Source organism: Mus caroli, unplaced genomic scaffold (genome assembly GCF_978045245.1).
Source record: "Mus caroli unplaced genomic scaffold, Mus_caroli_1 scaffold_8, whole genome shotgun sequence".
Classification (NCBI taxonomy): domain Eukaryota; kingdom Metazoa; phylum Chordata; class Mammalia; order Rodentia; family Muridae; genus Mus; species Mus caroli.
The window spans coordinates 64,185,809-64,211,965 of record NW_028227263.1 but is presented as its reverse complement, the minus strand read 5'-3'; the positions used below and the strand labels follow the sequence as shown (position 1 = coordinate 64,211,965).

The 26,157-nt window shown below is 42.4% G+C and overlaps 1 protein-coding gene and 1 pseudogene across 2 annotated transcripts in view; both read left to right on the top strand.

Annotated features, from left to right (window-relative positions):
* Adamtsl3 (ADAMTS like 3) overlaps positions 1–26,157 on the top strand; it is a 282,049-nt gene that overhangs the window by 193,200 nt on the left and 62,692 nt on the right. For both annotated transcript variants that reach the window (XM_021167800.3, XM_029480045.2), the window contains exons 16-19: positions 3,014–3,303; positions 10,983–11,112; positions 19,919–20,111; positions 20,215–20,394. In XM_021167800.3, the coding sequence (XP_021023459.1) occupies positions 3,014–3,303; positions 10,983–11,112; positions 19,919–20,111; positions 20,215–20,394 (793 nt within the window). The remainder of the gene's footprint in view (positions 1–3,013; positions 3,304–10,982; positions 11,113–19,918; positions 20,112–20,214; positions 20,395–26,157) is intronic.
* On the top strand, positions 24,463–25,061 carry LOC147002949 (non-histone chromosomal protein HMG-14 pseudogene; annotated as a pseudogene).

Below are 26,157 nucleotides of genomic sequence, written 5' to 3'. Positions count from 1 at the left end.
TGCATGTGCCTGCAGGAGTGTGGAGGTCAGAGGACAACTAGCAAGATTGATTCTCTCTTTGCACCACATGGGTCCCAGAGCTTGAACTCGGGTCCTCAAGCTTGGCAGCAGGCACCTTTGCCCACTGAACCACCTTGCCAGGGATGCCATCATCCAAGTCGGCGTTATTTTGGAACACAGATCCAGATTTCTGGAGTTTATGAAAATTTTTTCTACTATACTTTTCTTTTTATTCTATTTCTTTTCCTTGTTGTACCATAAAGTTGTAGAGTGGAAATTCTTATTTCCTTGTTGCTTGTGAGCAGGGGGAGTATCCTCCATTACTAGAGATCACCTGCATTCTGTAGTATGTGGCCTCTTCCACCTTTGGGCCAGCAGCAGGAGCTGAGTGCTTCCCAGGTTTTCAGACATGGCCCCTCAGCTCCGGTCCTGCCACACCTCTGCCTTCAACCTGAGATGTTCCTATTTCTGAAGACCCGTGTGATGAGGCTGGGTTCAGAATGATAACACAGGGTTATCATTAAATTTATAACTTTAAGAACATTAGGCAGATCCTTCTTGCTGCAGGCTACAACATAGTCATGTATTTCAGGGGTAACAATATGGGGATATGTGGGGGGCTACTACTCTGCCTATAAGTTTAGGCTTCAATGTTAGAATTTTTCTCACATTTTTCTGGAAGACAGTATACTTTCCTTATTTTATTTTTGAAAATGTTTTCTGTTTCATGTTTCTGTCTCAATTATCATTAATATCAGGTCACCTAAGTTCCTTTCACTGTGACCCTAAAAGTAGCAGTTTTAATGGTCAGTGTTGCAGGCCATAGTATATACACGAGTCTTATCTGTTTAAAGTGCACTACTGATGACTTTCGACAGATGCTCACATCTGTGCCAGTGGGGCGGGAGGCAGAGGCAGCAACTATCTTCAGGCATGGCTCCTCAAGTGAAGTGAGTTTCTTTATGTCACAGCAGGAAAGAATTTCAGGACAACCTAGTATGGAGTTGGAGATTATTGAGAAGAGAGTTTAAGGTAGATGGGAGCCTGGTGGTTATCAGGCTGAGAGGTCAATCCTCTCGAGGACAGAACAATCCGCACCCCAGCGTGCGGGTTCCCAGGGAAGAGACCCTCAAGCATCTTAGCCTACAGCCTTACATACAGGATTCGGAAAGCTTTTAGAGGTTCTCTGTTCAGGGGCTTGGTAAGGTCGAAATGTTAATATTGAAACCTGCAACTCCACATCTCAGCATCAGCTCCTGACTTCCCATGCTATCTAGTAGCTGGACACTCTTCTCCTGCCTATAAAGTGATTGACAGTGTGTGGATCTCACTTACTGTAATGAGAAGTTAAATACTCATAGTCTTGGGGGGAGTGTCACAGTAAATAAACCTGTTGACGGACATCACTCAAACCAGAGTTTTCCAAACATAATCTCTCACTTGATTCTTACACCTATTACTTTATTTTATTTCACTTTAGATTTTTTATTAATTTATTTGGGGGTATGTGTGTGTGTGCATGTGTGTGTGTGTGTGCATGTGTGTGTGTGCATGTGTGTGTGCATGTGTGTATGTGCATGTGTGTGTGTGTGTGTGTGTGTGTGTGTGTGGTAAGTATGGTCATTCATGTCACAGAGCACCTGTGAAGCTCAGAGGATAACCTTTAGAGGTCAAGAAGGAGTCACTTCTACCTCGTTTGAGGCAGTCTCTCATGTCCCTGCCACTGTGCTGCATATTTTACGTTATCTACCCAGTGAGCATCTGGGTGATTCTCCTTTCTCTGCTTTGCCATGGGAATGCTGGGATTACAGAAGCCTGCTACCACATCCAGCCTCATACATGGGCTCTGAGGATCAAGCTTGGGTTGTAAGGCTCACACTGGTACCCACTAAGCCATCTCCCTATCTATATGCTATCAATTTATTAATATCCTGTGATGCACAGTATTGCTTCAGAGCATCTTATAGATAATGTCTCTACTGAACCTGGTTTCATGCTGTCTGAATACATACAAGGCTTAGAAATACTTCTGCAGAAGGCCAGAGGGTAAATATTTTAGGTTATGCAGTATAAACAATCTGTTATAAACACCCAGTTCTACCCAGTAACAGAAAAACATCCATAAATGATAGGTTGTCAAATGAGTATAGCTGTGCCCTGGGTACAGTTTTTGTCAGACACTAAGATGTGGATTTTATTTTATTATTGTGTATCATAAGATAGTATCCTCTTTTGTCACCAACAGTATCAAACTATAAGAATTATTTGTAGCTGGGCATGGTGGCGCACGCCTTTAATCCTAGCACTTGGGAGGCAGAGGCAGGCGAATCTCTGAGTTCGAGGTCAGCTTGGTCTACAGAGTGAGTTCCAGGACAGCCAGGGCTATACAGAGAAACTCTGTCTGGAAATACAAAAAAAATATATTATTTGTAGCTGACGGGCTCTTACAAGAACAGTTATGGATGATATTTGGTGTGAGGGGCCCTGACTGACAACATTTATGACTTGGGTAATAATTCACGTTAAAGAATAAATGTTTTACTCTAAGATGCACTCCTACCTATGATTGAGAACATTCAAAAGTCCAGGAGTTTGTTAAACAGAAAGAACATTACAGCTTCATCCTCTGCAAACATATCTGCCTTATCCTGCAGTTTAGCTGTGAAAGCTGGAGAATGTTCAACACTCTCCCCATTACAAACAAAAAGCCCACCAAGATTGGCTGAATAAAGATTGGCAAAAATATCCATCTGGTAAATAAAAACCACATAGCTATCTTTAAATGATTGTTTATTTATTGTATCTTAAGAAATTCTGGAATGCGTCACACTGGTCTTAGCATGTAACTTTTTGTGTAGAGGCAAAAGAAGCCTGTCTTTAATGAAAAAAGTCTCTTTGTTGGTTGTAAGATCTCAAAACATGGTAACTACATAAATAACAGTTCTCAGAACCATAAAGTTCCTCTTACAGCCCACATGTGACCCCTTATTTTTTGGCTTCCGGTATTCCTCAGGTTCATCCCAGAGCCCTGGTCAGCCTGCAGCACCACATGTGGGCCTGGCATTCAGGTTCGTGAGGTGCGGTGTCGGGTGCTCCTCACGTTCACACAGACGGAGGCTGAGCTCCCTGAGGAGGAGTGCGAAGGCCCCAAGTCACCCACTGAACGACCCTGCCTCCTTCAAGCCTGTGACCAGAGCCCTGTGTCTCGAGAACTGGGTGGCCCTCTCCAAGAGAAGGACAGTGAGATGACTTACGACTGGGAGTACGCTGGCTTTACCCCCTGCACTGCAACATGTTTGGGAGGTATTCAGACTCCATCCTAAGGGATAGATATGTGGTCTATTGCTAAGGGTGTGACCTTGAAAAGCCGGATATGCAAATTAGCAATAGTCCCAAAAGGGATGAATTCATTCAATAGCAAAATGATGCCTTTTCTTTCTTTTATATTTGGGAGAAATTATTATCGGCTTCCCTGAGAAGGGAAGAGGTCCATCGGTTAATATGGAATAAGTTAGAAAATGCAGAATGGATATATGGAAGCAATCTTATGTAGAAATCAGAGTCACAGAATGAGGCACCCTAGGATTGCATATAGCTGCTGCAATGGTCAGTAAGATGCATCCTGAGAAAATGTTTCTTTTCATTCCTGCAGACCAGCCAGCAACCAGTATAGAGCATGCTCACCCTGTCCCCATGATGGATGGCTGTGTGTGTGCATAGGTGATATGCAGAGCCAGGCTAGGCCTACAAGGCAACTAGTGTATAGACAGGTTCTCCTTAGAGGGGAGACTGTATGTCTTAGTTAGTGTTTTACTGCTGTGAACAGACACCATGACCAAGGCAACTCTTAGAAGGACAACATTTAATTGGAGCTAGCTTACAGGTTCAGAGGTTCAATTCCATATCATCAAGGCAGGAACATGGCAGCATCTAGGCAGGTATAGTGCAGGATGAATTGAGAGGTCTATATCTTCATCTGAAAGCCAATAAGAGAAGACTGGCTTCCAGGCAGCTAGGATGAGGGTCTTAAAGCCCACACCTGCAATGACATACCTACTCCAACACCTCCAACTAGTGCCACCCCCGGACCAAACATATTCAAACCACCACATTCCACTCTCTGGCCAACATAGGCTTGTTCAAACATATGAGTCTATGGGGGACATATCTAAACATAGCATAATGCAAAACACATTTAATCCAACTTCAGAATTCTCCATAGTCTATAGCAGTCTCAACAGTGTTGAAAGTCCAAGTTCAAAGTCTCTTCTGAGATTCATCTAATCATTTAACTGTAATCCCAAAGCAAGACAGAAAACCAGTTGGGCAAACTCCAAACTGCATCTGCATGTCTGATGTCAAAGTGCTCTTCAGATTGCCAACTCTTTTTTTCATCCTTGTTGACTGCAACAAATTTCTTTCTCTTGAGCTGTTTCTACTTCCTGTTAGCAGCTTTCCTCAGCAGATATCCCATGGCTCTGGTATCTCGAACATCTTGAGGTCTCCAAGGCAACTTCAATGTTACAGCTTCTTGCTCCAGTGTCTGGGATCCACACATGATCTTCTGGGCTCCTCCAAAGGGCTTGGGTCACTTCTCCAGCTCTGCTCTCTATAGGCTTTGGTTGACTCCACACCACTGCTACTGCTGTCCTTGGTGATTTTACAATAGTAATGGCATCTCCAATACACTGGGGTCTTCCACTGCAACTAGGCTTCACCAATAGTCTCTCATAGGCTCCCTTCATAGTGCCAAGCCTCAACTTCTTTGCGTGACACCTTCAGACCTGAGCTGTCAACTGCAACCGAGGCTGCACCTTCACTAATGGCCTCTCCTGGTCTCACAGTGCTGAGTCTCAGCTGCTTGATTCACCTCAGCTGGGTGTCTCTTACCCATTACCAAGTTCAGCTGCAGCATGAGGTACAACCTTAACTACCTCTAGATCACAGCTTCTTGGTGATTTCAGAAAACACTTCCTCAGTTATTCTGGTTGCTTCTTAATCACCACTAATTTCTTAGCTCCAGCCAACCAGATCAGCTATCCCAGAGTCCCTTCTATTCTTGACCCTAAAGCAAGAGCCACATGACAAGTTCTGCTGCTTGCTGAGGCTAGAACATGGCCTCACTTATTCTATTACCAACTTTCTATTTTCCAACTGCCTAAGTTTGGCTGTCCTGAAGTGTGCTCTGTAGATGGACCTTGAACTCAGAAGTCTGCACAGCTCTGTCTCCTGAAAGCCTAGATGAATGGTGTGTACCACCATGCCTGGACTTAAGCTTTTCTCTACTTGGAACTTTCTCTGACCTTGAATTCAAAGATCTGCTTGCCACTGTCTCCTGGGATTAGAGGTGAGTAGCACCATGCTTGAACTTGTTTTGAGGTCACCAGCCCTTTAATCTTTATCTCCTTGAAAACAGGATTCAGCTCCATTTTACTTCCTAGAGTCCTTTTATTACTTGAACCATACTATTTATATTTTTCCTTTCTAAGCTTGCTACACTTGCTCAAAATGCTCTTTATGAGACTTAACAGAGAACAGAGTCACTGTGGGGTTTTCTTGAGACTTCCTTTGTCAATGCAATTAGTATAAATCTCTTTACATTCGCCTCAGGTAGACTCCTCAGACAAGGGCAAAAAAGCAGCCACATTCTTCTCCAAAATATTGAAAGAATGGTCTTTTGGCCACATATTAAAATTCTTCTCTGAAACATCTAGAGCCAGGCTTCCACATTTAAATTCACCCTCAACAACAAAGTCTTCCATATTCCTACTAGGATGGGCCATTAAAGCCCCCTTTAAAGTATTCCACTGTCTTCCAAATCCAAAGTCCCCAAATCCACATTCTGCCAAACAAAAGCATAGTCAGGCTTTTCACAGCAATGCCCCAGTTTCTGGTACAAACTTCTGTCTTTAATTAGAGTTTTACTGCTGTGAACAGACACCATGACCAAGGTAACTTATAAAGACAACATTTAACTAGGGCTTGCTTAAAGTTTGGAGATTCAGTCCATTCTCATCAAGGTGGGAGCATGGCAGCATCCAGGCAGGCATGGTACAGGAGGAGCCGAGAATTCTACCTCTTGTTCTGAAGGCAGCTAGAAGACTGGCTTCCATGTAGCTAGTGTAAGGGTCTTATAGCCCACTCCCACAGTGACACAATTCCTCCAACAAGGCCACACCTCCAAATAGTGTCACTTCATGGGCCAAGCATATTCAAACCACCACAGGGGGTCTTCGGAGTATTTAAGCATTATAGAAAACTTTAAAAGGGAAATAGATTAGGAGGTAGCAGGCATCTAAGAGCTGCTTTCTAGCTTTTGGCTTAATGTGGAAGAATGGAAATAAACGGGAAGGGACTGGGAGTATGGCTTAGTCAGTAAAGTACTGGCTATACAAGCATGAGGACCTAAGTTTCTTACCAGTACTGGTGGAAAAAGCCAGGCATGGTGGTATGGTGGTGAAGACTGGTGGATTCCATGAACTCAGTGGCCAAATAACCCAATTAGTGAGTCGTGTTTCAGAAACAAAGTGGATGGCTCCTAAGGGAACATCAAGGTTATCTGTCCTTCACAGGCATTTATGTCTACACACACACACACACACACACATACCACACATATGCACACATATAATCAATTGGTGTAAAAGAAAACATAGCCACCAGGAAAGCTAGATCATTACTAACAAGAGAGAGCCCTAGTTTCCCAAATGATCCAGAACTCCTGAATCCTCTCCTTTGACCCTTGACTCAGTTGCCTAGCCAGTTACTAGGCAGTGGGCTCACTCCCTGAGCACCCTGCATAGCAAGGTATCAGTTCCTGAAGTAGGTCAGAAAACAAAAGAAGCATCTAGCTAGGAGCCAATAGCTCAGGAGCGTGTTCCACTCTTCCTGGCAGTCTTGAGATGGTTACCTAGAACACCCTAGTAGGTCAGAGAACTTAAGGCCAACCATTGTCCCACAAATCCTCACTCTTGAGAATGAATTGTCAATCCTTGCCCTCTGGTATCCCTGATTGTCTTTCCCTTCCCTGTTTATCAGTCTCTGAACACACCCATCCTTGAGCCCTGCTTTGTAGCATTGGCACTGATCCTAGCTAGAGTGGCATATATCTTACTCCAGGATACAGCAAAGCTACTGTTTTGAGTATCGGGCTGGCCGTGTGTAATTTAGAAAAAGAATCCTTACCTGAATTGGGTGCAGTGAGGCATGCCTGCAAACCCAGCACTTGGGAAGTTGAGGCAAAGGAGATCAGGAGTTGCAAGATATTCCTCCGTTACTGAGTTTGAACTACATGAGATGTTAGGCCAGTCTGAACTACATGAGAGCCCTTAGCCGCCTCCATTTCTTTCCCTCTCCTGCTTGCCTCTCCCTCATTCCTTGAAGTCCATTTCACCTCACTAGAAAGTTACCCTTTCTGGTTTACTTGGGCCTGAAACATAAACCCGCCTCTCTTACTTCCAGATCACATGGCCTCAATGTCTCCCAAAATGGTCACATGTTTGCCCCGAACTTAACTTCTCTCCCTCTAAGTTCAGGACCCTGGATACTTCTTCTTATGCACCTTGGAAACGTAAACACTGGCTTGCTCTTGGCATATAGAAAGTGGCTCTTTCTCGTGATGAGTCCTGCAAGCAGTTGAAGAGAATAAAAATTGAATCATTTCACATGCTCCCTGTAGAGATGTGTTCTCAACACGGTGCATTAGCTGTCACTGATTTGTTCTCTCCAAATCCCCTTCAAATCTTGACAGGCCTCAAGCTGTAGGTTTTTTTCCAGCTACCCTTGATGTAATTGGTCACTTCCTGTCAGACTCCAGTGATGTTTATGATGCCCTCCATAAGGCCAAATAGCCTTCAACAGTCCTTAATCCTTACCAGCTGTGTCATCACAGGTTCCTGAAAAGAATTCACTGGTGTGGGACACTGAGCCATGTGCACACTTGCTAAGGCATGGCACTGTTCTCTGGGAACATGCCATATTTTGTTTTCTTTCTTCTCATTACCTGAAAGTTTGTAGTAGTCTGCCCTTAATCACACTAGTTAATCTTTTCAACATGATCCCAGGTGCACGTGTGTGCACACACATATATCCCATACAAATATTACATGCATACATGCACATAGAACATAAAGCATAGTCACAATGCAGCGTACCACACACATACCACACACACATAGCACACACACACACCACCACCACCACCACCACCCCCTTATATGTAAGGGTGTGATATGAACTTGTCAATACCCCAACTCAAAGTGATCTAAACTAACAAAAGAAATGTATTTGGTCTTTTTTTGCTATTTTGATATGGGGCATTACTATGTAGCTCTGGTTGGTTTTGTACTCACTGTGTAGACCAGACTGGCTTCAAACTAACAAAGAGCTGCCTGCTTCTGCTTCCCCAAACCTGGGATTAAATAAGTGTGCCACCATGTCTGTCTATATCTAATCATCTGTTTATTTCTTGCTAAAGACTTTGAATGTATATTTGTATATACATGTACACATACATGTAACCATGCACCATCATATATATGATGAAGGTCCCATAATGTGATATTCTGTAGAAATGTCACTCTGTGTTGTTTGTGCAAAGACACTGTATGTTTGCATAATGAAAGATTATCCAATAACATATTTCTTTAAGTGTTTCCTTGACATTAGCATATGATGTGTATGTGTGTGCATGTGTATGCATGTTGTGTGTGTGTGTGTGTGTAAAACTAAAAGATGACACTTTTATCAAAACATTGTAGAAGTCAATTATGAGGGATATAGTCTCATGCAACAAGAGGAATTTATTATAAAAATTTCACTGAACACATTCATTAATGTATTCTAAGCACATTAATGTAGTGACATGCATTTTGTTAGGAATAAGATGAATTTATCTTGATAAAATTTACCTTTTTCTTTCTTAAAGATAACTATTTGATCAAACCTCCTCCAACATAAGAAGGTCAAAATTACATTTTTGGATCAGCATGTGGTCTGTGAAATATTTTGTGGCCACCTTTGGAAAATATATTCTTCATTAATAAGCATTCCACATTATGTAGTAGATTTTAATGTTTTTTTTCTGTTGATGAAAAAGTATGTCATGGGTGCTTTATCCACATGATTTCAAGTGGATCTCTAAGACCCTTCTGGAGTCAGTCTCCATAAAAGGTTCTAAAATAGCCTGAATACATTCTCTAAAGAATTTATTTGTTACAAATTGAAGTGTATTTGAAATATGACTGCGTTTTCTTAGATTAAAAAAGTGAATAAAATCTATCAGGAAATGAACATCCGTTCTCCTATGAGGATGCGAGGAAATTCGATGTTTGAAACAAAAGTCGTATTTTGCTTTGATCAGTGCTTGTTTGAAACACTCAAAGAAGATGCCTGCCAGTTACATCCTGTTGTCATGGTGAGCATACGATGCAGATGAAGACAGTGAAAGGAGATCTATTACAAAGAATTGCAGAAGAAAAATATCTGTTGGAGAAGTATTTTGGCCTAGACTACATTTTGCAAAATGCTGTAATGGTTGAATTGAAACATGGCATTCAGAAAAAGGGCCACAAGCTTGTAACGTAACGGAATGTGCATCTGACATGAAAGCAAATATGTTTGCACATTTCAAATAACAGTCAGACACTACTGGCGTTTCCGTTAGAAAATTTTCATCAACAATTTTGAGTTATATTTCACCCAATTCCAGTTTCCAATCATTTTTCATTTTTTGTCTCAGCAGACAAAGAATACTGATCGAGAACATAGGCTTTAGGAGCCCCATAGATGGTCAGTCTGACCTCGATGGGAAACTATGAATGTGAACGTTCACATTTGTACAAGGGGGTATTGCTTCATGTGAAGGCCGTGTGACATTCTGGGATCCCCAAGCTAGAAGACAGATTACTAAAACCAGAGGCAGGGAGCTTATTCTTCAAGGGTTTTTTTTTTTTTTTACATTTATTTAACTATTTTTATCTTTCTGTTTTCATGTGTGTGCATGTGTGTGTGTGTGTGTGTTCGTGTGTATGTGTGTATTCATGTGCTTCTGTCTGTCTGACTGTGTTGTGTATATGTATACGTTGTTTGCACATATCTGTACACATGGGTGGAAGTGAACGTAGAGCCTCTAAGTGATGTCAGGAGTCATCCCTAATCAGTCATCCACTTTATCCTCTGAAGCAGAGGCTCTTAAGCAAACCCAGAGCTCATGGATATGAATTTGGCTAGTCTTCCCCAGCAGCTTGTGTGAGGATCCCAGCTTGCTGCCTTCTGAGGCTGGAGTTCAGATGAGTGGCCATACCCACTGAGCTTTTACCTGGGTTTGGGGATATAAACTCTGGCTCTCACCCTTGTACAGCAAGCACATTAGCTAATGAGCCATCTCCTTAGGCCAAATCTTCAATTTTTAACCTACCCCCATTTCAGTCTTAATTTCTCCCTGAATTTCAAATTCCTTATTGTTAAATAGATAAAACAGAGGTGTGGGTTATTGTGGACTTAGATGAAGGCGCATCACATACTTGTGCTATGGGAGGCACTTCTGCTAATAAAGGAGGCATCACTAATTGCAGAAGCAGTGCAGAGGAGCTTCAGTCACAGTGGGACGGTTCAGAGCGCAACAGATTTATTGATGTGTGGTGATCTAGAAAAAAAATGGTATTCTTTAGCAGATGTCGTTTTCCCTTAGGAAACCTGCTGTACGTGTTGGAAAGAAACACTTCAACTGCAGGGACACCCCTAGCTATGAATTCCTTAGAAAGCAGCTGATTCTGAGTGTAGGCTGCTACTAAATGTTTCCAGGTACTAGATTTTGGACGAGAGACTGATTTAGAGGTGAATGAAGTGATACTAAGGGGTAGAGACCTAGGCTTCTGATGCAGTCAAAGGACAATGTGCTGGTGATGTAAAGACCCCAGATTCCAGTTTCTTTGCATGGTAAGTTATTCTGTGCATGTGCTGTTTCTTTTTTTGCCTTCCAGGCCATCAAGAAGCCATTGCTGTGTGCTTACATACCCAGACTCATCAGACCGTCAATGACAGCCTGTGTGACACGGTTCACCGTCCTCCACCAATGAGTCAGGCCTGTAACATGGAGCCCTGCCCGCCCAGGTATGTGCTGTTTTATACAGCTCGGGAAGAAATGATATCTGCAAGGAACACCCTCTTTCAAAGAGAAACCCACCCTATATAAGACTCACAAACTTATAAAAAAAGATCAGTCAAACCCATTCAGAATTCCCATCTGCTCTACTTATGCTGTGGCCCCGGTTTCTTTGGGGTACATTCAAGGGCAACTAAACTGGGCAGAATTCCTCTTAAGCCTGACTTTAGTTTGCATTAAACATCAATGGGCATAAACTGGCCTGCTATTATGCAAATCAGTCAGGATGTTCCTTTCCTCCTCCTCATCTCAAAGGAACGTCTCCCTCTGATGAGCTGGCATCTGAGGGAGAGGTGGCCTGGACCTACAGCAGGCGCTTCATCGTCTGTAACTGTGGAAGGACAACCTTGTTACCTGGAACTCTCACAATATGCTACTGCCTTCCTATGATGGTTAGCCTTTGTCAACTTGGCACAGATTCCAATCTCATGGGAGGAGGGGACCTCAAATTAGGGATGGCCTCCATCAGATTGGCCTGTGAGCATGTTTGTGGTGCATTTCCTTGATTAACAACTAATGTAGGAAGGCCTAGCCCACGGTGGGCAGGACAACCCCTGGGCAGATGGTCCTGGATTGTATAAGAAAGCAGGCTGAGCAAGCTACGGTGGGTAAGCCAGCTCCTCCATGGCCTCTGTTTCAGTTCATTCTTCAACGATGGGCTTGAAAGAAAAACCAACCAAACAACCCTTCCTCCCCATCACTTTCATTCAATATACTGTCACAACAACCATGAAGCACACACAGGCATCTTTACTTCTAACTTGCCTTGGGGCTCACATTGTGAGGTATGAAATGCCAGAATCCCCAAAGAACAGGTAAGGGCTCTTTTATTGTAAAATGGCTGTAACCTGCTTCCTGCCCAGGTCCTTGTAAGAACCTGGGATTTTGGCCCTCTGTTTCTGGATGTCACTGGCTACCGGTGATTATAGCTCAGCATCATTGGTTTGTCACAGATGCTTTCCCAGTGTAGCCTCAGCTGGTCTTTTCCTGTGTCTACCTTTATTATGTCAGCCACTCTTCGGCAATAAATTAGATGCCAACAACTTAGAGAACCCATTCCATCACCTCTCTCCCTCTCTGCTGCAATCTTAGCAGTTATGCTGTCCACTTGCTAAGCTGCCATCACCCACTAAAGGTGAGTTTTGTGATGTCTAGGAGTCAAAGTGATGGAGGAATGTTATGGTGTCCTCTGACTGCCATGCTGAGAGAATGTAAGTGTGTTTTATGAGCATCCAGGAAATAAGTTGGAGATGTGCATCTTCCCTTCATGAGCCTTGCCCTCCATCAGAGAGCAGGCCAGCTCAGATGCCTCATGCTTGGTAAAAGCTTACCTGCAATGAGAAGAAACAGTGCTTTTGCCCATCTCTACATTTCTGACCTTGTTACTATCTACCAGAAATACCAGGATCTTCTTGGCTACTCTCAGAGCCATCTTTCTGGTCTCGGATGGGATAATGCAGTAAAGGCCCATGACTTCATGCTGCCAGGCAAGGTGAGACCCAGAAGCAGCACAGGGAAGTCTCTTCCCATTGCTTTACATTCACATCTCGGTGACTGCATTCCAGGGTAATCCACACTAGAACGCTCATTCCACAACAGGCAAGAAAAACAAAAGGGGAAGTTTGGTCTCACTGCCAACCAGGACACCCACTGTGTGATCAGCATCCAGAGCTTTTCATGAGTATCAAGCACAGTCAGTTCTTCATGTCCAAGGGTTCATTGTTCAAAGCAATCGTGAACAAAAGTACTGTTTTAGTGGCCCAGGAGTATGGCTCAGTATAAAGGGTTATGTAGCATCTATGAATATCTAACATATATAAGGCCTTATTTCTGATCTCTAGCCCTGTGGAAATTTGTATTACTTATCCCACACATATTCAAGTGTGTTGGCTAATCTTGGTTGTCATTTAGACCCACCTGAGAAAAGGGGACATGCATTGGGAAGTTGCCTCCATCAGATTAGCCTGGGAGTTTGTCTGTGGAGCATTTTCACAATTGCTGACTGATGTAGGAAGACACTTTCTACTGTGGGCAGCATCATCCCTAGGCAGGCGAGCTTTGACTCTCTAAGAAATGGGTAGCTGATCCAGGTGATCTTGAGCTTGGAAGCAAGCTAGTGAGTAAACAGTACTTCACAGTCTCTGCTTCAGTTTATGCTTCCAGGTTCCTGCCTTGAGCTCCTGCTCTGGCTTCCCTCTATGAGGGACTAAGTAAGTGTTAAGACAAAATAAACCCTTTCCTTGGCATGTTGCTATTGGCCATGGTGTTTATCATAGCAACAAAAAGCAAATCAAAGCACCAGACTCCTTACTTCTTGTCATTATTTCCCAAGTAATGTAACAGAGCAGCTCTTTACAGTGTTCACATTGTACCAAGGACTATGGGTAACCTAGAGATGACTTAAAGTACACCATTTTATCTAAGGGACTTGGGAAATCGTGGATTTCAGTGTCTTCTAGGGAAGGAGGTTGTCTTGGAATACTTGTTGCAGATACAAAAGATGACTTGACTTGGGGTAATGTGGAATGAGGATCAGATGGGAAAAAGCCAATCATGGGAGTAGCGCTTGATACTAAGTGGGCATACCTTAGTGAACCAAGTGAGTGATTTTTCCAGGGTTTTTGGTTTTCTTCTCATTCTAATATTAAAGTCCTAATCAAATATTTTTGAAAAAGATGTTATTTTCTGTGAACCCACAGGGACATCATTGCCCTTTTACTGTGTATAGACAAAAATGTTATTCTTCATGAATACAGTTGACTGTGCTTCTGTAACTATAGCCATAAAGATAATTTCATCTCTGTAGTGTTTTCCAGAAATGCTCAGAGCATAGCCCTACTTTCTACAGTGTGCTCACCTGTACATCAGAGCTCAGTAGAGGGGTCCTGGGGGTCTCACAACACATACAGATGTCTTCTATGGGCTTTAGACATGCCAAGCAGTGGCATGAATTTGTAGCTACTCTCTGTGCTATGTCATACACTTCTCTGCTACTTTAGTTAATAACTTCACATCCATTTAAAGATGTAGTAAGAATATGTAACATATAAATAACCTTGGTTTCTGAGTATGAGAACAGAATTATGGGTTCCTAAGATTGTTGGCAACTTGCCCAAGAACACACAGTAAACAAATTGCATGATACAAAGTCAAACACAGGAATGGAGATTTCCCATTAAGTACTATCTAGTCCAGACTCTGCCCTTTCAAAACCACAAAAAGGAAGCTGCTCCTAGCAGAACCAATCTCTTAGTTTCCAACCCTTGCTGCCTGCCATCGTTTCTCTCTACATCAGCCAGCGTACAGTTTCTCTCTGTGGAAAGATGGCTATAAAGGAAGTGGTCTAGATGTGTGCAGATTTTAAATGGTGACTACAGAATGATGAACCATGAAGTTCTCATAGCCATTAACTAAGACAAGTCAAAAGAAAAGAAGAAAAGACAAGACAACCCAAGACACTGGAGTACTTTCTCTCTATATGTCACTTCATAGTGCCATGAAGCTGGTTTTCACCAGAGCTCTGCTCACTGTTTCTAGTCAAGGACACTGAAAGGGAAGATGTGAGAAAAGTAGCCTAGGCACCGATAAGACCAAGAAAAGTAGAATGTCCCATAGCCTGAGACACATCCCATGAGAGCAATTGCATTACCACAGGGTGAAAGGATGCCTCAGAACATTGACAAAAATCTTCACTTTATTCTTAAAAACTGATATGTATGTTTGTAGGTATGTAGATTATTGAGTGCAGGTGCCCTGAGAGATCAGAAGGTGTCAGATCCCCTGGAACTGGAGTGCAGATAGTTGTATGCTGACTAGTATGGGTTTTAGGAACTAAAGTCAGTGCTGAGAACTGAACTCAGGTCCTCAGCAAGAGCAAAAGGGTTGAGAGAGTTCTCTCTTTCTAACCTGTAGGGCGACTACAGTGTGACTTCCTCATATGGAGCTTGCTAGTTGACTTTCTTTTACCTGGGCACTTAAGTCTACTTTCTTTACTTGGCATAGGCTTAGATTCCTGGGGTTGCCTTAACCAAGTGCAGTAGACTAAGTGGCTAGAAGAACAGAAATTTATCATCTCTCAGATCTTGAGACGTGAAGTTCAAAACCACAGAGTCGGCAGGGTTGGGTCCTTCTGAGGACTGGGAAGGAGAATTGTTTCCAGGCCTCTCTCCTTGCTTACAGCCTCCAGCAGTCCGTGGCTCATGAAGAACATTCTTCCTGTGGTTTTGTATCTCCTTTCCTCAGCATGTCTGTGTCCAGAATTCTCTCTCCCATAAGACACCACTCAGGTTGTTTCAGGCCTACTCTAATGACCACCCCTTATTTAACCATCTGCAAAAACTATTTGCAAATAAATTCTCCATGGCAGATGCTAGAAATTATGTAATTTCAGCATCTTTGGGGGTCACAGGGCAACTCAGTACTATACAAATTTTTTGTGACCCTCACTCTAACCCTTGAATCACATCTTCTATGACCACTGCCCTAAACACACACACACACACACACACACACACACACACACACACACACACACTCACACACTCACCCACTCACATGTACCCTGAGGAATTTGCTTTGGAGCTACACTCTGTTATTCACTATATGACCCATGCTAGCTCATGCTCCCTCATGGGTTCTGAACCTTTGTTCATACTGAGTCTTCCTCTACCCAGGACATCAGTTAGTTCTCTCCCTTAGAAGGTATCACTGACTCATTTCTCATTGGCCAAGAGAAGGTCAACAGAATGTGAATAGGAAACTGACCTCAGACACTTCAGAAAGAGGAGCTATTGATGGTCCCAAGGAAAATGGAAATGGGTGGGTACATAGGGGACAGAGGGTGGATCTTCACACCAGTGTTTCTCCCTCTTAGGGATTTGAATGAAAGAGTCTTTGAAATGAAAACAGTATTAGATTTTGGGATTATCAAAGACTCTTGATCTCCAATATTCTTTTCTTTTCCCTCCGTGTTTCTGGGGATGGAACCTAGAACCTCACAAATGCTAGGCAAGACTCTTACCCAAAACTATACCCTCAGTTCCATGCAACCTTTTGAGGGGCTGATGGTTTCAAGTTGCATTTTGCTCACATCTTACACTGATTTGTGACTTCCTATGAGGTTGGTGTATTTTTTTCTCCTCAGCTTAAAGTGTGGTTAATTCCTTTGAAACCCTCACTCAATAAGTTAAAAACATCCTAACTGGAAGCTGCTAGCCATTAGAGTTTAGCGACAGGACCCATCTGTGATCATAGGACTCCAGGAGCTGCAGCTCAGAATCACCCCCCCCCCCACACACACACACTCATGCATGCACCTGTACACACAAACACACACATGCACACACATGCTCAGCATCAAAAGTGTCAGACTGTCTCTCACTGGCCTAAAGAGTCATTCAAATTTGGGAAATACAGGATGTGCTGACTGCGAATCAGATTCTCACTATGGTCAAGTAATTCACTGAATTAAGCCATCTGTCTTAGTTAGGGTTTTACTGCTGTGAAGAGACACCAAGACCAAAGCAAGTCTTATAAAAGACAATATTTAATTGGGGCTGGCTTACAGGTTCAGAGGTTCAGTCTATTATCAAGGCAGGAACATGGAAGCATCCAGGTAGGCATGGTACAGGAAGAGCTGAGAGTTCTACATCTGAAGGCTGCTAGTGGAAGATTAACTTCCAGGCAGCTAGGCTGAGGGTTTTAAGCCCACACCCACAGTGACACACCTACTCTAAGTTGGCCACACCTCCTACTGGTGCCACTCCCTGGGCTGAGCACATACAAACCATCACACGATCCAAAGCTGGGCACTGTTTGTGTGGTGACAGAGTCAGATTTGGTAAAGAAGGACAACCTTTGATAGAACCATTCATGAAATGAAAGCAGGATGACTTTAGTTTATGGCATCCTTCTTCATTAGACCACCAAACCACAGAAGACTTGGCAGCTAATCTAGAAGATGATTCTTAAGGCTGCTGAGGGATGCTTGCTGGTTTGTTCCTGCCTCTGTCCCCATGCACAGCAGGCCTCACTGTCTTAGCCAGCATTCTTACTCGCCCCATCCTCAGCAACACATGCCACGGAGCCGCCATGCTAGAAAGAATGGAGCACACAATATGCTTTGGCAAACCTGCAAAATTAAGAGTCTGTTTTTATAAAAAGGGAAATATTGTCCCTCACTTCAGAGTTGTGACTTTAATAACCTTTTCAAAGATTGAGAGTTATGTTGGAGAAAGCCCAGGGGAGGCAAGGGTTCTATGCCAAAATAAAGGTAAGTTTACAAAAATGTTTTAGGTTCTAGAAACCAGTGGTGTAGGAATAACAGGAACAGAGGGTTGCATAATATTTTCCATATAAATATTTACAGACTCCAAGGGCAATAGCAGTAAAATATCACCCCAGGGTGAAACTTACCACTGAGATTGGGGCGGACAGTCAGTGGACCTTTATTTACCCAAAGGCAAACGCACTTGATGTATTAGCCAGAGGTGTCCAGGGGCGGCTGTGGGATGCTTAGTTGCTCTTGTGCAGTTGCTTCCCCTGCCCTGTCCTGAGGCTGCTGCATGATTGCTAGTTCACAGAGTTTGCTTTTTCCAGGAGAGAGCCAGAAGTTTGTAGCAAAACGCAGGGTCACAGACCGGTCGGAAGACAGCCTTTTCTTCTGTCAAGAGTCAGCAACTCAGGAGAGGCAAAAGTGATGCAGTTTTGCACCAATCTGTTACTCATTTCTTGCATTAAAATATGCACGAGTGCGCATACACACACACACACACACACACACACACACACATCCTGTTGCTCCCTTTCTGGATAAAAGCAGTTCCATCTCCTGCCTAGTGGGGCTAGGCTATAATTGATTTTTCTAATTGCATACTTTTGAAAGATACTCATACTGAAGTCATCAGTTCCTGTCCACCGTGATTGAGCAGCTCCTGCTGCCATAGAGTTCACCAGCCCAGAAACAATGGCGCCAAACCCCATGAGCTCAAACCACTGAAACTGTGAGTCAGAATGAACCCTAAAGACTGTGCTCCTGAAGTCTCCGATGGGAGTGAGGATGATGGCAAGAGAAGGAGAGGACAGGGGCTGAAGTCCCACCACCCCTCTAAAGACCTGTCCCAGTGACTCCATCCCTTAAAAGTTCATGACCTGTTCATAGTGCCAAGCTGGGGACCAAACCTTTAACACACGGGCATTCCAACCTGCTTCTTAGTCTACTTCTATGCTTGAATTATTAGTTCTTCACTAACAAACTTCTTTTCATAATAAAAATTTTTGTCCTTTGTATCATGTCACAGATACCATTGTTTTATTTTTCATTCCAACCCCCCAAAAGGAAAATGTTTACTATAGAAATGAAAAAAAATTACTTTTAACTATTTTTTGAGTGAACTCCTTTTCTTCTCATTATAAACACCTAGAAGATGAATGAGTATAATAAAAGTCAGGAAAAAACAAAACAGAAAAACTGTTACTCAGAGCTCAATGGTTGTGTGCTTCTCTGACACATGGGAGATCTTAGGCTCACTGCGATGATTCACACCTGTCCTGTGTGTAATGACTGTATGTCCACTTCAGATGCTGCTGCATTGAGTGGTGAGCAGGCTTGCCCCTCAATGATTAAAACTTTATGATCTTATTTCGCCTTGTGAAATTCATTATTTTTCTTTTTTGCATTGCAAAACACCCTAGAGGAGCATGATTTTACGGTATGTTTGGAACATTTTAAAATTTCTCATTCTTGAGTATCTCTGTGGTAACTAGTTAAGAATTCTTGTTCCCTAAAAAAAAAAAAAAAAAAAATCAAACATCCACAAGTAAAATAACCATAATGTCCAAAATCTCTCTAATAAGATGGAGCAAAGACTTTTAAAAATGGTATTTTCCAGCACTTCAGGAAATGGGGCGTGTGAGCTTCGGGGGGTGGGGGGGGGTGCAAGCAAGCTGCAGGAATCTTCACTGAAGTGACTTGGAAATATGAGTCAAACGCTGCTGCTGCTGCTGCTGCGGTTTTCATTTTTCCAGCTGTTTCCCTAGGAAACATGATTTTCCTTATTAGAAAGGAATCACATTATATATGTACTGTAAATCCAACCCTACCATAAAGGAATTTTCTCAAGGATATTACAAATAATGAATCCAGGTGCCCTGAAGACTTCCTGAAATGTGTTTGTAAGCATTTTAAAAATCTCCTTTGTTGCCTCTGTAAATTATCTTTGCCGTGAGACTCAAAACCAAGTCAAGATTTTAGTTTTGATGGATGGTGTTAGGGCAGGGCAGGGGAAAGCAATCTACTCCCTGTCACTCAGGGTCGCACCAAACAAGTGAGATCTTTAACCACTTCCCTGACATGCCTTCCCTTTAAATGTCATGTTTCTCTGTGTTAATCATATATATTCATGGAGATACCATAGTTTGGAGCCTATACACAGTAATAAGGTCGAGTGCGGTGGCTCTCAGCCTTCCCAATGCTGCGATCCTTTAATAAAGTTCCTCATGGTGTAGTGACCCTTCCCCCCACCAAAAATTATTTCGTTGCTACTTCACAGCTGTAATTTTGCTATTATTGTGAATCGTAATGTAACTATCTGATATGTGATCCCAGGGGGATCGTGACCCACAGGTTGAGAACCACTGGCCGAGGGTCCCGCGAGAAGCTTGGGATCGTTTGTGTTTGTTGTGTTTTGCCTTTTGGGGGATGTTCACCTCTCCTCAGTTGCTTTTTGCCTCTTCCCCACTTGGCTTTTGATACAGATGGCACATGGGCTCTTGGGGAGCCTGTTCAGCTACCTGTGGTGTTGGAATCCAGACACGAGATGTATACTGCCTCCATCCTGAGGAATTCCCAGCCCCTCCGGAGGAATGCAGAGAGGAAAAGCCGCATGCCTTACGAGCCTGCAATCAGTTTGATTGCCCTCCCAGCTGGCACATTGAAGAGTGGCAGCAGGTACAGCAGCGTGGCAAACCACGGCCTGTTCTGCCTGTGATGAGAGTGGTGGCCCCGCTTTTCATTAACAGAAAGTAAGCCCCCCTGCTTCCCTGTCTCTTAGTGTTCCAGGACGTGCGGTGGGGGGACTCAGAACCGGAGAGTCACCTGTCGACAGCTGTTAACTGATGGCAGCTTTTTGAACTTGTCGGATGAGCTGTGCCAAGGACCCAAGGCATCGTCTCATAAGTCCTGTGCCAGGACAGACTGCCCCCCACAGCTGGCTGCCGGAGACTGGTCGAAGGTAAGGGCCACACACGACATCTCTTGCTCTGCTCCTTCTTTGTTTCAGCTGCTAAATATTTCCCGAAGAGCTCAAACCAGCACTTGTGAGAAACTGGCCCAGAGCCAAGGCATGCTCACTCAGAAGCTGTTTGTGAACGTGGGAAGTACATGAAAGGTGTTGACTCCCTCAATCTCAGTCACTCACCCCCACTGTGTGTATGTGTGTCTTTGTGTGTGTTGATACTTCTTTCACAGTCATATGTATATGTATGCACTCTTATGGTAAAAACCTTCAGCTCATACTTAAAATAGACTTGACCTCAAGAAGTTTCGATTTCTGAATTCCTTTATTATTTCAAATTTTTTTCAAAGATTAAAAAACAATTTAAGTGTATTTGATGTGTGTGTGTGTGTGCATACACACACATACACACACACACACGCATGCAAGTATGTATGAAGCCAGAGATGTCATTATAGCCCTGGATTAGAGTTACAGGCATCAGTAAACTACCTAACATGTGAGCTGGGAATGGAACGTGTGCCCTCAACAAGAGCACTATGCACTCTTAACCACTGAGCTTTATCTTGCCCTGCCCCAGACTTCTTGATTCTTTATTACAAAGACTAAGAACCTTGGTTGGGCTTCTCCTTTACATTTTTAATCTTTCCCTTTATAATTTGTACTTGGTAGAGCCACGCAAATACATGATACCTGGATTCAGATCATTCTACCTGTGTTATTCTACGGATATGTTGACCTTGACCCACATCTGTTAACTATTTATACTATGATAAGTATTAGCTTATAATTGCTCATTCTAAATTGAATAGTTGCATTCCCATAGCCTTACATGTTTGGTCCCTCAAACAACAGACATTTACTGAATGCTATTGTATTGATCACTCGAAGCACCCAGAATGAGAGACAACCAAGAACACAGCCTTAAGTGAACTCACTTTAAGAAGGCACATAGATGAAATACTGCTCATAGCCATGTAGGGGGCTCAATATAGTTATCCTATGTATATAACTATGGTGAATGGAGAAACCTCACTTCCCAATTCAGCCCTAGGAAAGTATGTAGAAGATGTGGCTTTAATATTTAGTCTGAGGAAATGAGGGCAACTCTGTGGAAATGAGACCAAAGGGTATTGTAGGTAGTGTGTGACACTTTCGAGATCATGAGTCTCATGGGGACTGAGAACTGAATGCATTAAGGAAGTGATGGGACATGAGAGGAAAAGTCGAGGTTGTAACAGATAAGAAAGGATTTAGACTATTCATATGTATCCCTGTGGTCCTCTAAAGTTTGGCAGAAGTATTTGAATATTCAGAAGCTAAAATATAATATGACAGCCTGGATCATGTGTTAGAGCAAGAAGACGTGGGAGACAGAGAAGCTATAGAAGCTAGAAGTTGGATCTGGACGACTAGGAAATAGTGAAGCTGTTGGCATAGAGAAGAGTAGCCAGTGCTTTTCTCATTAATAAGAAATGATTTGCTTCTATGTGAATAGCTAATTCTGTGTACAGTTCGAATACACATAAAACTAGTATAACTGGAAATGCCTATGTAAATGCCACAGTAATGTCAAGTGAAATATGAAGTAACAGTTTTAGGCTGGGAGGAGTTAATGGGAAGATTGGGTTAAAATATATTGAATAAAATTATCAACAAATTAATGAAAATATTTTAAGTAGAGTTTTGAAAGGATCTAGGGAAACATAACTGACACATTTGATCATTAACTTGACAGTGAATGAGCAAAAAAAGAGAAAAGTTCTATATATCTGTCCTAGGCGAGCTAATGGATAGTGTGGCACTGATCTTAAAGTTAGCTAGAGAAAGAAAAGAAAGACTCAGGAGGTGACATAAAAGTGAGACAAAATAGGCTTTATTGAAACACACACAGCTTGAGGGTCCTTAAAGGCCTTGAAAAAATTGCAGCCTAGGAGGGATTTGTGCCAACATTGTGACTGTAGGAATCATCAACCTATAAGTGGTAGTTTCAGTCATAAATGGTGGGTACCAAGGTGTCTAAATGTATATTTTTAACAGTTCCTTTAAAGTAATTAATAATAGGCTTCTAAAGAAGCAAGTTTATGGTGGCAACACTGATCTTTAATGTTCTCTAATCCCTCATTTTAAAAAAAGAACATGAAATAAAAATAAAACCATTAGGATGTCAAAGGGAAAAGGACAGAGGTAATTTTCACATAAACAGCATAAGGAGCAAAGGCCAAACCAAACTTAATAGCAGAAACTACAAATCCAGCCACCACCAGGTGGTGAGAGGAAGAGGTGTAGGGCCAAGAGCCACTGAGCATGGAAACCAAAAACACATACCCAGCCAAAGAAATGTGCCGCAGACCCTCTGGGCCCCTGTGCCTGCGTGGAAAAGAGTCTCTAGAGTAGTTGGGCAAAGCTTAGGATGAAGTGACAGACAGAGACACACACGCAAGAGAGGTGTTGAATCTGAATGTAATTTTTTGGTCGAGCTTAGACTAATTATATTACAGCGAATATCAAAAATTGCAAATCATAACAGATACGGTACATTGAAGTTTTCCAGGTGCAAGAGGAGTGACTACAAAAAGAATTTGTAGGAACCAGATAAATGTTTAGAGATTAGTATCCCTCCAGATGCAAGAGGAGTGACTTCAAAAGGAATACGTTTACACTAGAGATTAGCACCTGCCTCGGATCAGCCCTGTGCCAGGCAAGAGTTTTACACTTTAGTGTTAATTGCTCCAGGGAGTTTAACTCTTGACAGGCCTCAAGAGTGATGTAGTGTCACTGACCCCAAAATTCTCTAGGCCTTGTTAATTCCTATCTATGTCTGGAGAATTCCCATTTATCAGGATAGTATATTGTTTTATTGTAGTGCTTAATTAGTTACTGAATGGGTTAAGCTCCTTGCTGCTATCTGGGATCTTGGAACACTGGGAGAGGCTTTAGCTAATTCAGAATACAATCTTAAAAGGCATTAACAATAAGGTAATACTAAAAAGAGAGTACGTGGATCCATACACTAGACTAACGTGGGAATGGAAAATTAATTTTAGGGGAAACGCCAAACCCCAGGAGGAAACTTCCGTGGAACTCTTTTTCCTCGTGGGCAGCTTCCAGGCTTTCGCCTGTCAAACTGACCCAACTGGAGAACTGGCTTTCGTCAGACCCCAGGAGGAGAGCCTCCTTGGAATTCTTTTCCTCGTGAACAGCTTTTAGGCATTTCTGCCTGACAGGCTGACTCCACTGGAGTGCCGTGGCAGAAATGATTCTACTCTGATTAGAACACTGAGTAAAGTGAGCAAAGTGGAGTCCAGTGAACCCAAAAGAAGTGTGTGAATGAAGAATGACCACACAGACCTTCAAAGGATGTGCTAGAAACTGACATCTGGAAGGAGGATGACATGGGGTGAAGGAAAAGTGAATGTTCATTTCCTTGGGAGCATCTAGAGAAAACAACCTCAAAACTGTGGTTAAATTGTGGACTACATTTTAACACCAGAGGCCAGAAGGAGTCCTCACCATGAAGATAACATTCTGAAATACTCTACTGCCTTATACTTGTATTCTCTAAAAGCACAGAGGGCTAGTGATGTATATGGGAGCATCAGAAAATTGCAAGGATCACTAAAAGTCAATAGGATTAGCACACCAGCATATACAATTTTTGTCCTTGAATCATATGAAAATATAACAATGCTACAAAATGAGATGAAAGAAACTAAGAAAACTACAGAAATAAATTAAAATATAAAATCTAATGAAGTAGATAAATAGAAAAAAGTAGCATACAAATATAGCAAGCAGGCTTCAGGAAAGAATTAGAAAACTAAAGGTGAATTTCTTTCAAATTTTTTACTTAACTAGAAAGAACTCAGGAATGACTAGACATAGATAATATAATTAACAATATGTGCAAAGACTCAAACAAATAAAAATGCTAAATATGAAAAGTAAACGGGCCACCCCTGTGACGGGTCGCAGCAGTTCCTGTGGTGGTGGCAGCGGCGGCTTGGCAGTGCGGCTCCTCGGTGACAGATCTGACGACGCATGCGTCTCCCACCCCGCACCGCCATGATGCCCAAGAGGAAGGTTAGAGCACCCAAGCACCGCTCCGCAAGGCTGTCGGCCAAGCCCGCCCCTGCCAAGGTGGACGTGAAGCCGAAAAAGGCCTCAGGAAAGGATAAAGCATCAGACAAAAAAGTGCAGATAAAAGGGAAGAGGGGAGCAAAGGGCAAACAGGCTGACATGGCTGACCAGCAAACCACAGAGCTGCCTGCAGAAAATGGAGAGACGGAAAACCAGAGTCCTGCCTCTGAAGAAGAGAAAGAAGCTAAGTCCGACTAAGCATCCATCACGTCTGTCAGTGGTCCCGCCTCCCTTCTTGTACAATCCAGAGGAATATTTTTATCAACTATTTTGTAAATGCGAGTTTTTTAGTAGCTCTAGAAACATTTTTAAAAGGTGAGGGGATCCCACCTCATTCCATTGTTTAAGTGTAAATGGTTTTTTTTAAGAGGTTAAATCATATGCTGGTTATTTATTTTTTGGTACAACCAGAAAATAGCAGGATACTGAATCAGGAGAGGCTGTGACTGTCTCGGGGGTCACCATAACATTCCGTAGATGGGGCTAGTTTTATATCCTATAATACAAAGCATACTAAATGGCAATTTGGCGTCTCAGTCGTGCATTCGTGTCTGGAATATTTTCAGTTCTATCTGGTTCCGTGTTTCTAGTAGAACCATTTTGTAACAAAACCAGTCCTTGGCCCTTGCCCTGTCAGAACTGTGATGTCTGTGGTCATGGCAGTCCATTTTCCTAACAGTTGTGATAATGTGCTGTGAAAGATGGAAATCCTGAGTCTGTTCTGTGTGTGGCGTAACATTGTGAATTGGTGGAACTGAGGATTACAGGCATTTGGTTGTTATGAGAGGTCTTAGGGGAACTTGCCGAGTTTGAGGCTGGAACATCACTGGAATAAGTTCAAAGAAAAACAATATGTAGCTCTTCATTTGTGCACATGAACACAATGTGACTTCAGAGTTTGGGTACGTGAACACAGTATATGGCTCTTTTTGGGTACGTGAATAAGAATTGGAATGTCTGTACTCTGCTCCTCGACCAATAAAATCTGTTGTGAAAGAAAAAAAAAAAGAAAGAAAAGTAAATGGAAAATAATCTAATGAATATAAATCACCACCTAAGAATATCACCTAATAGGATAGAACAGAATAAAAGGCTTAAATTGTCACACTGAAGGAGTACTCCCTATTCCTGAGAAACCTGGGTGTAATGACAAAAACTGGAAATAATAATTTTTAAGACAGATCTTACTAAAATGACTCCATTTTAAAGATCAAAAAATGATATGTGGTTTTTTTGCACCTGGACAAGAAAATCAAGTTTCTTATTAGAGAAAGAAAACTGTACTAGCATCAGATATCTCAGCAATACTACTCTGTACTGGAAAACAAAAGAGTAGCATAATTAAGATTAATGTGGGTGAACTATTTTATACCCTGCCCAACTGACCTTCAAATTCAAAGACCTTAGACTAACATTTGCAGAGATGCAAGAATTTAGGACATGTTATTATTGAAAGGTTTTCCTGGGAATCTGCCAAACATCTTCAGTGAGATCATCGATGTTTCATCACAAGGCTGAGGCCTTATTAGTGAAATTGAGGGCCCAAAATATGTCACCTCTCCTACAGTTCTGAACATTCTGTAAGTCTTCTATTCAATAAAGGGAATTACAAATGATCCT